Below are 13,148 nucleotides of genomic sequence, written 5' to 3' on the forward strand. Positions count from 1 at the left end.
TAAGCCTAAATATGTCCTTGGTTACAGCCAATTTTATCACATTTTTTGGAATTGCTGCATAGAAACATAAATTCTGAACACAATTAAATATTTTTTCTTTTTGCCATGACTAAAGGATTGTTCTCCTTTATAGTTAATAATGTTCATCTAACTTTCCCTAATATTTTTTCAAGTACATAGAGTTTTAGGGTGCTATGTGTTGCTTCAATACAATCTAGAGGTTTGTATTAATACCTACTTAAGATTCTTTCAACATACCAACTTTGGCAGAGCCCATCTTCCAAAAGCAACTTTCGCTTTTGTAATATCTAGGTGTGGTCCATATATATTTGGTCTTATACACTGAAGAGGTTGTGAGGTAGGACGGTAATCTGCTCTTTTTACTTTAGTTATCAAATCTAAAAATAATAACAATAAAGACAAGTTATAAGGAAGAAAAATCTACTGCTATTAAAAATTTGCAATTTCAGATTACTTCAACGCTACTCAAAAGAAAAATACAAAAGGAAATAAAATTCACATATAAATATCTGATGGCGATGCTAAAAATTAGTCAAAATGGGAATGATAAAACAAGCATAAATATATGACGGGAAGGGGGGGGGGGTGATAAGTTTCCGGCCTGACAGGAAAAGTATCGGAATAGATGAAAATCCTTTGAGTATGTTGTGAGTCAATATTTCAGAACATAGCAAGCAGCATTCTTGCAGCCACTACTGGTGCAGTAACTGTTGTGGGCAGTGTAGAATTCTAGACACAAAAGGTATCCGTGGGAGGCAAGGAAATATATGACGAATTGACACAAACAATGCCTAATGACTGTCCTTCATGCAGTACAGTGAAATAGTGGGTTGTGGATTTCAGGAGGGGGAAAACAAGCACAGAAGATAGGGGAAGGCCAGGAAGACCCACAACAGTAGTGACTGAGGATATTGTTGATAGTGTCAATGACCTGATCCTTGCAGACAGGAGGATTGGTCTGCAATGTACAGCAGACTCTTGACAGCTGATCACAGACGGAAAAGAAGGGACAGTGCTGTGGCACTGTTGGACCGTTTTTCACACAGTGCAGCCAGTGTTATTGAATGAATAGTGACAGTGGATGAAATTCCATTGCATGTATGATCCTGAGACTATGCAGTGATGCCATAGTGAATCACCATGGCCCAAAAATTGTCACCAACAGAAATCTCCAGGAAAAATAATGGGTGTGATTTTTGGGATTGTGAGGGAATAATATTCAGCGTATATCTGGAAAATGGCACCACATTGAATGCTGAACATTATGTGGTCCTGTTGCATAAATTACATTCAGCTCTGAAGGAAAAGAGGCAGGGCAAACTGTCAAAAAGCACCCTTTTCCTTCAAGACAATACTCTTTGCCACAAGGCAGACATCATAATGCAGACACTTCATGATTTAAAGTACAAACTCATTGACCATCCCCCTTGTCCCCCCGATCTGGCCCTCTCAGACTATTATCTTTTTACCAAACTCCAAATGAACCTCAAAGATACTGAATTTAGGGACACCAGCAGTGGCGTGGCGTGAATTTTAAAAAGTGTTACCGGCTATCAATCAGTACGATAATTATGCCTGCTAGACGTTATTACACCCCCGCCCCTCTTCGGTAAAGAAAACATGTCTTCGAGCTAGATATTTGTTCATTTCGTTCTTGTTTTGCAATCAGCACATTGATTTAGCCACAAACACTCCTAGAAAGAACTACCACTCATGAGACAGTTACCACAAAAATCCAATGAATAGTGGTAGACCATTGTCAATTCTTCATCTGTCTCCGTTTCTTTGAAATGAGCTGCGAAGGGGAAGAAGAAGAAGAACCACACTTTTCTCGGGTCAGTTTGACGTTTGTGTGTTGAGCACTGAGCAGACGACAGAACTCCGCTCCTTTGTGGAAGGGAAACCCAGCTGTACATACTACTGTTGCCAACTTAGTATTTTGGAGCAAGGTTTGTCCAAATCACGAATCACACAAAGGAACTATACTTTCGTCTATTGCCTAACTGGCTTCAGTTGTACAGTAGTTCAATCCAGCCTTGGCTCTGCCTCTATTTGCTTCGCAGAAATTGTATTCCTATTTTAGGAGGGATTTAGCTCTTTTCTGCCAATCCGATGTGACAACACTGGCTGCCCCGGTAGGTCTGACCGGCAACAGGGCCCCTTAACAGGCATATGAATAACCCCATAAAGTCATTCCCCGCTCTTTCCTTGCATTGGCGCCCTCTTCTCCCTTGTTGCCTCCTCAGGGTAGCGGAACGACCTCCCTCTTCGCTTGTGTCGGCTGCAGAAAAAATGTCCTAGGCAATATCTACTCGACGGGAACGGTGTTCATTAATGTATTTAACAATGTTGTCATTTTATTGAAACAACTTTTTAATTCTTTACATTTTGCTGTTACCTGCGGTAACACCGGCTACATGCACGCCACGCCTCTGGACACCAGTGATGTCCTTTCATCAGAAGAGGCATGTTTTTCAGACAAAGATATAACCTTCTATTACCATAGGTTAGAATAGATGCAGGAACGTTGTGCCAAGTATGTCAGCCTGAAAGGGAACTATGTTGATTAAAATGAGATTCATTTGCAACTGACACCATTATTTCTTTCCAAGGCCGGAAACTTTTCAAAAACCCCTCGCACATAAATACATTTCTGTAACACAAGAAAATCAGCCATCACTTAATTTTAAAATCCTCTTACTAACAGTCAAAATGAATGCTGGTATATCTTACAGTTTGCATGAAAATATACACAGGCAGACTAGGTTGTTTAAGAGATTATTCCGTACAAACTTTTACTTAATTTTGTGACACAATATGGCAAAATGCACTTTCCACCTCTTGAAGTCACGTATAATGAACATTGCAGTGTGTAACCTCATATTATATGTTTCCATCACATAATATGCATGTACCTGTGCAGACCCGTACCCAGAATTTTTTTTGGGGGGGGGCAGACCTATAGCCGGATTTTATACATTTCCTCTGGAGAGGCACAGCATGTGCATTGGGAGAGGGTGTGTAGAGAAATTTGCTCACATCGATGCTATGAATCCTTGAAGGACGACACTTTCTGATGTACCGGGTGTCCGAGAAGTGATTGTATGAAAACAAAAATTAACTGTATCCGCTATATGCAACATAGACATGAAAAAATAGTACCAAAATGTTCGGAAACTATTCAAGTTTTTTTTGTTTCAGATTTCTGTACCGTTGCAGTAGTGTAGCAGTGCCAGTGTCCAGCAAACCGGAAATGTACACAAATCAGAAAAAGGCTGAGTGTGTCCTGTGGTTTCACGAAAGCAGGTCACAAAAAACAGTGCAGAGACAGTTTCAAACATCGTGCGTATCTGGGGTAAAGAGCCCCCTCATGAGGTGAGGAAGTCGACCATGGGCAACCCGAAGGTGAACGTTTGGTGCGCGCTGCTGCATGACAGAATGATCGAACCATTATTTTTCTGTGAGGACACCGTAACATCTGGAGTGTATCTCGACATGTTGCAATTGTTTGCTGTTCCTCAATTGCTAGAATACCACCCAGATGTTATCTTTCAACAAGACGGTGCACCGCCACATTGGAGTCTGGAGGTTCGTTCCTACCTTGAACAGACATTTCCTGGAAAATGGATTGGTCGAGATGGACCGACGGCGTGGCCTGAACGATCTCCAGACATACCCCTTTAGATTTTTTCTATGGAGTTATGTGAAAGACAATGTCTACAGAACTCCTGCATCCGATCTTGCAACTCTGCAACAACGGATAACCCAAGTCATCACATCAATCCCTCCTTTGATGTTGGCTAATGCATGGCGAAAAGTTGAATTTCGACTAGATGTACTCCGTGCTACCAAGGGTGCTCACGTGGAGATTTATTGATTTCTTTCCTATTGCCAATAAAACTTGAATAGTTTCCGAACATTTTGGTACCACTTTTTCATGTCTATGTTGCATATAGCGGATACAGTTAATTTTTGTTTTCATACAAAGACTTCTCGGACACCCGGTATATGTATGCAACCATGTGACAAATATTTGCAGTTGAGACCGACACGTGTTTCTGTCAGAGCAAAAAAATGTAATATGATTCGGGTAGAGTACATGAATCCTGTGGATTGTAAATATTTCTTACAAAACTTACGATCACAATTAGCCAAAGTGGCAGAAAAGTGATGTAAAATAATAAAAATATGTATCACAAACAGCTCATTCTTATTGTTGCCTGTGATGCAAAAACACCTTTCATTTACTACATAGAAATTTCAGCGAAAAATGCAGGCTCGACCAGGACTTGAACCTGGGTCTCTGGCATACCATGCCATTGCTCTACCACTGTGCTACCAAGCCAGCCTGGCTTCCCCTGATTTTTGCTGCCACTGTTTGTTTTACCTGTATCGAATCGTCTCTGCTAGTGCTACCACAATGGGATCTGTTGCCTTTGAAACACTGTAGACTTTGATGTTACCTGGTTCCTCCCAACTTAGAGATGTTAATTCTTCGAGTCCTGGTTGAGCCTGCATTTTTTCGCTGAAATTTCTACATAGTAAATGAGAGGTGTTTTTGCATCACAGGCAATGATAAGATTGAGCTGTTTGTGATACATATTTTTATTATTTTACATCACTTTTCTGCCACTTTTGGTTAATTGTGATAATGAGTAATGATAAAATTAAGTTGAAGGAACCCTCACAGTGATAATGAGTAATGATAAAATTAAGTTGAAGGAACCCTCACAAAGAACACTCATGCACAAGCTGGGACAAAAACCAAAGAACTTTTGTGACAAGATCGCAAGTCAACCATTTTGCACACACACTGACACCAATTTGTTATCGATTGAGTTAAAATTTTGGGGCACTTATGGCCATTTTCGCACCCTTCTAAGTATAAGAGGAAGAATCCCCTTATCTAAAACCCTTACCTTCAGGTTTAAAAGGAGGATGCAAAAAGCTCCTTGAGAAAGTTTAAAAGTGTAAGTTGTAAAAAGGCCTGCCCAGGACAAACACAGTATATTAAAAAAAGGCAAGGATAGTCTAAAAACTTCCTCAGAAACAGTGTAAAAGGCCTACACTTCTCAAAAACCTAAAAACATTTGCTAAAACACTGTCTTGATCTCCCAACAAGGATTAGAAATCGTTGGGAAGGTTAACCCTTAACTGGACGACCAGTGTCTATCAGACACTGTTTCTTATATTTTTTGTCACAAACTCCAAACGATACTTCCTACGAACATGATCTTTTTTTGACTGTTTGTTTCTCTCATTTTTCTCATGTCATTTCAATCCTGACCTGTACATGGGGAAATCTCCCCTGTGCTTCGTGAATGAGGTCCGCTTCCTGGGCCTCATTTTCGATAAGAAATTAACATGGCTACCTCACCTTCGCCAGTTAAAGTTCTCTTGTCTTAGAGTTCTCAACCTTTTACGTGTTTTATCTCATACTTCGTGGGGTGCTGATAGGACGGTACTGCTTCGCTTGTACCGTGCACTCATCAGGTCGAAGCTTGATTATGGATGTGTTGTGTATTCTTCTGCCCGCCCATCTAGACTTCGCATCCTAGACACCGTCCACCATGCTGGTATACGTGTGTGCTCTGGTGCCTTTCTGACCAGTCCAGTCGCCAGTTTCTACGTAGAGGCATCTGAGCCGTCGCTGTCTTTGCGAAGACAACGGCTTTTAGTGAACTACTTCCTCCATCTTCGCTCGATGCCTTCACATCCTTCATTTGACACCATCTCCGACGAGAGTAGGCTGGCAAGGTACCGGCTCCACCCTAGTGTCACTAGACCATTTGGTGTTCGTGCAGACGAGATCCTGTCAGCACTTGGTGTTGACAGTGATCTTCCTGGCGTCTCTCCACTCATTCCGCCTCTCCCGACCTGGGAGTTTCCTGCACCTTCAATCGATTTCGCTCTGACTGCCCTTCCAAAGGCAGAAACACCAATGGTTGTATACCAGCAACGGTTTTTAGAACTTCGTGCGAAGCACCCCAATTTCAATGTGTTTTACACGGATGGGTCCAAGACAGTGGAATCTGCTGGTTGCGCCTTCGTCCTAGACTCTCAAAGTTCCAGTTACTCGCTACATCCTGCCTGTTCCATCTATACGGCAGAGTTGAACGCCATTCTAAAGGCACTGGACTTTGCAGACGTGAATGGGCTGAAGAAAGTCCTTGTGTGCTGTGATTCGACCAGCGTGTTGCAGTCTTTGGATTCGCCGTATTCCCGGCATCCGGTAGTGCAACGCATATTTAGACGGCTTGTGTCCTTATCTGCCTGCGCGGATGTACACTTCTGTTGGGTCCCTAGCCACGTGGGCATCCAGGGGAACGAAGCAGCTGATGCTGCTGCCAAGTCTGCTGTTGCAGATGGCGACGTTCTCGTCCACCTTTTGCCAGCTAGCGACCTGCAGAATGTGTTCCGTTGTCACCTTCTTGACACTTGGCAGACCGAGTGGGATGCGGAAATGGGGAACAAGCTTCACGCTGTTAAGCCCACCATAGGTGCTTGGCGTTCCTCGTCCCGTCCCTCTCGGCGAGAAGACGTTATTCTTATTCGCATGCGTATAGGACACAGCCGTCTCACGCATGGTCACCTATTGCAAGGGCTGGACCCTCCGTTGTGTCGTGCTTGTAATGTTATTTTAAGCATCCGACACATTCTCGTTGAATGTGTCGATCTTGCTTACCTCCGGCAGACTTTTAACCTTTCCGGCTGTTTGTCATCCCTGCTGGGTGATGACAGCAGTATTTTATCACATGTTTTTAGTTTTTTGCGAAGAGCTGGACTCTTCCACCGTCTGTAAGGAGGTTTTTAGTTTGTTCTGACTTTTTAATGTGTTGTGTTTGTCTCGTGCAGGTCTTTTTACAACCTTGCACTTTTAGTTTTCCCCAAGGGGCTCTTTACACCCCTTTTTTAAGCTCTCAGTCAGAATTTTAGATAAGGGATATTTTCCCATATACATAGAAGGGTGCGAAATGGCCTCAAGTGCCGACGCACCCAGAAATTTTAACTCAATCAATCAATCAATCAATCATTTCACAATATTTGACTTTGTTTGATAAAGAAGGTCAGGTGTAAAAAATATTTTCCATTTCACTTACATAAATGGGCAATCAATATTTTAATTTGAAGTTTGAAAACATATAAACAAAAGTTGTAACATTACTTAAATATGTATTAACAAATGTTTAATAAAAAATAAAGTATTTAATAAGACATCACATATAAAAATTATTAACGCTAAAATAGAAAAATAAAACATATATAAGCACATAAAAAAAATTCCTCACCCTACCTTCCAGCCTAACATGTTTGATATACTATGCTGCAAAAAATGCAATAACGATGATGATGATGTATACAAGAATTATGGACATAACAATGATGATTAGGTTAAATATCATGTTACTCGCTTGTTTCCACAGCGATGAAACATAAAAATCTCGCATAACAAGGGCAAGATCCATTTAAAACAATGCAGTGTCCGACAGACACTGCTTGCCCGGATACGTTACAAATATAGCTTCCTGGATAAGGGTTATAACTCTTTCTAAGGACAGTAAAATCGGCACATTCGAGAAGAATATGCCAAACACTAAAAAGAACATTACATACACAACACAACGTAGGGTCAAGCTCCTGCAGCAAATGACCATGAGTGAGATGACTGTGTCCAATTCGAAGTCGAGTTACAATGACCTCTTCTCTACAGGAGGGATGAAACGAGGAATGTCATGTACCAAGGGTGGGCTTGATAGCGCAAAGCTTGTTCCCCATTGCCTCATTCCACTCTTCCTGCCAAACAAGGCTATACAAGGATACAGTCTATAACTATTTGTAGCTTAGGTAAACTTACCCTTTGCTTCAGCTGTTATACGTTCCTTTCTCTCTCGCCTTTTGTCTCTTATTTCCTCCGCAACATCTATTATTGTCACACTCTTAGGACATATCTTATGTGTTGAAACTTCCAATTCACTTACAGACTCTTCTTCCTTCAATGTCTCTAGTTTTATGGCTCGCCTAGGCCTATCTCGATATGGGGAATAAATGCATGTGCATGGTGTATTACGAGGTGTTGTGGGGGCCTGCATTTTCGAAAGATTGGTGAACAACTTATGGAGAATACATTACAAAAAATTTATCAGGTTGTGAGGGTCAGGCCGAGATAAATACTGGAATATAGTTGTGGACAGTGAATGAAGATGTTCACATTCCTGCACTATGATCGGAAAATTTTTACTAGAGGTTATCCTAACAGAGAATATTACTTTATTTTTGTTTTGTTACTACGGAAAAAATATGGTCTGAAGAGCATTGTTGAGAAAAAATAAGAATAAGGTGTATTAAATGTAAATGTACAAAAAATATGCTGATTTATGTAGTAAAGATGATCTGAGATTTGACAAACATCCAAAACATTTATTTCAGAAATATTAACATGCAAAAATAACTTTTCTCCAGAGTGTCACGAACTCAAAATATAGGTTGGACATTGTAGCTAATATCATACTACAACAAAGTGTAATGAAGAAGAAAATTGGCACCTTAAAAGGAGACTTGAATTTCTCATGAAGTCAACTCTGTTTTTATGCTAGAAACACGTAAATCAGAATAACCCTACAAGTAATGAGGACTACACACAAATGTCACTTGCGTACTTATCAGTATTTATTTCCAGTCTTCTTTGGTGTAAAATAGGACACATGAGTATGAACTGGGTTCATTTACCAATGTTTACACTTTGGTAGCATGCGTTTGCCACAAATTATGCTGTTTTTCATTGTGGATATTTCAGTGGCATAACCTGGTAAATGAATTGTTACATGCTATATCTTTGAAGGAATTTTTATAATACAAAACACGCAGTTTCTGATGTGACTATTTTTTTCAGATTTCATGCTATTAACAATAAAAAAAGACACTGTACTTTTGATTCAGTATGTACGGTTCCTTTGAGAAACATACACGTTATAAAAATTTTACCTGATACACATTAATCCCTGACAAGGAGAGTGATGTTACCTCTTGAAAGCTTGCAAGCCTATCCAAGGTTAATATTCCAGGAGAAAATCTCTTCAGCAACACTATCACATAAGACTTTTCTCATAAAAAAAGTATACTTACTGATTACTTCCTGCATCTTTTACACAGAACAAGTTTTTGATGCTGCTCCTATATGCTTACTTAAGTTAGGCAGGCCAGATTTGATGTCCTTACCATTATAGTTAAGCGTGTACACTCTTAGTGTTCTCTAAGTGTTACTACTATTTACACGTTTTGAGCAGGTTAGGATTGTTTGCTGTGACTGACTTAGTATTTCCACACATTTCTTTCCCTACTGCAATGTTTTTTGTGCAAAATAAACACTTTACTCAGGGCAACTTATGGGCACTGTTACTTCCTCATGAAATAATTTATCATAAATTAATACTTTCTGTGACTTTAAAAGGTGTATATTTGTTTCAGAAATTTCAAAATTATTTCCATGTTCATTTTCAGTACTTTAAATGCCTTTCTCATCCTACTCTACAACTTGTAAAAAGCATTACAAAATTGGACTATTCAAAGGGTTGGCAACACTCATTCACCTCCAAAAAAAACCCACATATTTACTGGCTCACCCTTTTATACACACAAACAAACATAGACAGGAACAGAACTTGCACTTTGAACATATGGAAGGAGGGTGGGATCAAAGTACTTCAAGACAGCTATGTTATTCCCTAGGAAACTTAACTAAAATTATTATTCAACTGAACTAGCTATGTGAAAATTGTGTGTCAACAAAGGCTCTGGCATACGTGCCAATGGTCTACCACTAAATACTAAGCCGTACCCCAGCCTCCCTACAATCTCCACAACTTACAATTCTGTGAAAGTTTATAATGCCCATTCCAGGTATAATCAGAGGTTGGCTTGATAGCTCTGTGGTAGAGGATCGGTACAAAAGGTCAAAGACCTGGAATAAATCTTTGATTGAGCAACACATTATTCACCAACATTTTCACTAAGTTGTAAAAATAATAGATCAAACTTGTACTTACGTTTGTCTATGATATGGCTTGCTGCTTTATATAGCACAGGTACATTTACCACTTGAAGACATTTATGTCTTGGAAGGACCATTTTTCAACATGTACACGTTGGAACGAACCAGCATAGCCACTAATGATTAACGTACTATGCACTCTTTGAAAAACTATGTCATTGTCAATAACATTTAAAGTAGTATACTTTGAAATCATATTTCAATATACTACTATTGCACTGCAAGGCAATAAGCCACATTTGCAATACAAATATGCACTCTTCCTTAGTAAACATGGTAAGCCAAGATTAAAAAATAAGGTCCAATCACAACCAACAGGTGCAGAGTCATTGGCTATCACACACGCATCATGCAGTGCCTCATGTATGTCGTCATCAATCAGTTATAGACAATTACTACTAATTAGAATTTCAAATTATTGTCAAAACTAAGGCAAAATTATTGTAAATTTGTTAAGTACAATATTTTAAATCCTCGATTCTTACATTTAGATGGTACAAGTAATGTCATAGTCTTATTGCTGCACATGAGATCTGGTTACATAAAATCAAAGTTAAGTTAATTAAAGTTATGTGGGCAATCTGAAGAATTAAGAGACCTGAATGTTTCAGATACAGTATATATTTCCTTTATTTCCATCCATAAAGTAAAATTTTATAACATATATACAGATGACTTGGTAGTTTTGTCCTGGACAGCAAACAATTTTTTAGGTGCATAATTTTGGGGAAAACATCGCATATTAGTTTACTCTTTTCAGTTGAAGTACATATTCTGTGTATAGAAAATGTAACCTATAAACTACAGAACTTCTGAAAGCAACAATCAGTTAAAGTTATTCCCTGAAATTGCTTGTTGTTCCTGCTTCAGGCAGGTTCAATTCAAGGTTTGATCATGTGACTGACCCAAGATTTACATTTATTTCATTTATTATGTTTTGTTTAATTTTGGAAAACGTTGTTGCATTAATATGATGTATAACTAATTATTATCACATTATTGATAATGTAAAATTACGATGTATACATTTCTATATACATTTTTGACCATAGCAACGATAAAGAAACAAAACACAGTAGATCAATAAGTGATAAAATATATAGAAATGTTAAATAATGACGTCCGAGTTTCATTGAAGTTATCAAAAATCCTAATTGCAATTTCGAAAAGTGAATACTAGGATGCTTCGTTGAAGTTCAAGTAAAAGGCTTGCTTCAATAATTTGGCGACTACAGCCAGGATTCAAGAAGGAAAGGACAATCTTCTGATGCGTGGTTTGAGGTTTGCGCAATGGTTGTTACAGACTTTTGAAATTTTATTTTGTCTTCGAGTTGCAATTTGTTGAACATGTTGCGAAGGCAAAATTGGCGACCCTAAATATTTTATTTATGTTTATTATTATTCTGTGCAGTCATGGCAGATAAAACTAAAGAAACTAAGTCTAGACATTCACGTAGGCTAAAGTCTAATGTTGCATATGAAGGAACCTACTTAAATAGTAGTAATTCTCACGAAGGGGACATTTGTGATGTACAGTCAGGTAAGATTGAAGGAGTGGCGTGTTGTGATAAACTTGATAATGACCTGAGGTATGTGTAATGTTTTGATTGTCATTCGTGGTATCATGTTTCATGTTTGAAGCTTTCCGTCACACATTGGACAATTTATTCCACCACTAAGGAAAAATACTGTTGTAAGAAATGTGATTCCAGTTACGATCCTTACCAATTGCCAGTGTATTTGGAAAGTATAAATCCTAATTTAAATGACATACTAAACAGCGTTAGAAGCATACAATTAGCTGTTGTAAGTTCTAATAAGGAACTTAAGACTCAGTTTGAACATTCTAATCAGGAACTTAAGACTCAGTTTGAACATTCTAATCAGGAACTTAAGACTCAGTTTGAACAGTCTAACCAAGAACTTAGATCAGAATTAAATCTGTCCAATGAAAATATTCAGGTTAAACTCGATGTTATATCTTTAAAACAAGCTGAATTATCTAGTGCACATACACAGTTATCTTCACAGCTTGATGTTAAATTTGAAGCTGTTAATCATGATATTAGTCATGTTAACAATCGGCTCAATATTTTAATGTCTGAATTTAAGGACAAAATAGATGCGGTTAGTATGGCGTGTTTACAATCAACTACACGTCTTGAATCTGTATTAGATAATAAATGTAGTAATGTTGATGTCAAACTATCTGAATTTGAAAATGTGCAATTATCATTGAAAGAACACGTTCTTGATTATGATCAACGTTCAAATTGTAATGACTGCTCTGCTAATATAGTTGATCTTATATCTAGTCACTATTTTAGAAAGTAAAAGCGATGTTATTGCTGATGTACATAAGCATATTTCTGATTGTACAGAAAAGTTCCAACAGTTTAATTCCCGAATTGAAGGTATGGAACAAGGTAACAAAAACCTTCAATCTGATGGCAAATATTTAACAGCCGAAGTTAATTCTAATGCTCGTAATTCTGTTGTTACAAATAGTAAAAGTAGAACAAAATCAATTGTTCTGGATAATACAGAATCTAATACATGTCACAATGGAAGATCAAAGCGTGATGTTGGACTCAGTACTTCGTCTAGTGACATAACTACACTGATGCTTGCTATCAACTGTTTGGTACAAATGCACATCCTACTTCTAGTTCTGTGTTTACATCTAATAATGACAATGTTAGTAATGTACATAATAATCCACATTGTCATCTGGATCAAAGCGTTAATTCTCCTTGTATGTGGTGTGATTTTAACCCACAAATATCAGAACCTAACCCACAAAATGATTGTGTTAGTAATATCTATCGTGATGCAAGTGTACCATGTTCAGTTTCGAACAATCACGATGATCCTCATTCTTCTGTAAATGGTTCGAGATTGCATAACTGTAGTAACACAGGGTTAAACGGAGCAACTCATATTTGCTATAATCGACCGTATAGTTCGAGAGGAAGAAGTGATCATCCTATAACTAGAAATACATGCAATGGAGAAGGAAATGCAAGAAATGGACGTTTAAAATTAAGTGAATTATCTCAATTGCCTAAGTTCTCGGGAA

At 38.4% G+C, this 13,148-nt stretch overlaps 1 protein-coding gene and 1 non-coding gene across 3 annotated transcripts in view; both read right to left on the reverse strand.

The window, feature by feature from the left end:
- LOC146000069 (radial spoke head 14 homolog) overlaps window positions 1–10,330 on the reverse strand; it is a 54,887-nt gene extending 44,557 nt beyond the window's left edge. Inside the window, exons 1-2 of one of the 2 annotated variants that reach the window (XM_083137395.1) lie at window positions 10,065–10,330; window positions 259–398 (exon numbers count right to left, since the gene is read on the reverse strand). In XM_083137395.1, coding sequence (XP_082993521.1) covers window positions 259–398; window positions 10,065–10,146 — 222 coding nt within the window. In that variant the 5' untranslated portion in view covers window positions 10,147–10,330. Of the gene's footprint in view, window positions 1–258; window positions 399–7,876; window positions 8,283–10,064 lie in introns of those variants that run through there. The other variant, XM_083137394.1, reaches the window with a different exon arrangement.
- Window positions 4,296–4,366, reverse strand: TRNAT-GGU (transfer RNA threonine (anticodon GGU)). The gene has a single exon. It is a non-coding gene; the product is annotated as a tRNA-Thr (tRNA).
- Window positions 10,331–13,148: the final 2,818 nt, after the last annotated feature.

This window comes from Lepisma saccharinum, chromosome 16 (genome assembly GCF_977018435.1).
Source record: "Lepisma saccharinum chromosome 16, izLepSacc3.1, whole genome shotgun sequence".
NCBI classification, from domain to species: Eukaryota; Metazoa; Arthropoda; class Insecta; order Zygentoma; family Lepismatidae; genus Lepisma; species Lepisma saccharinum.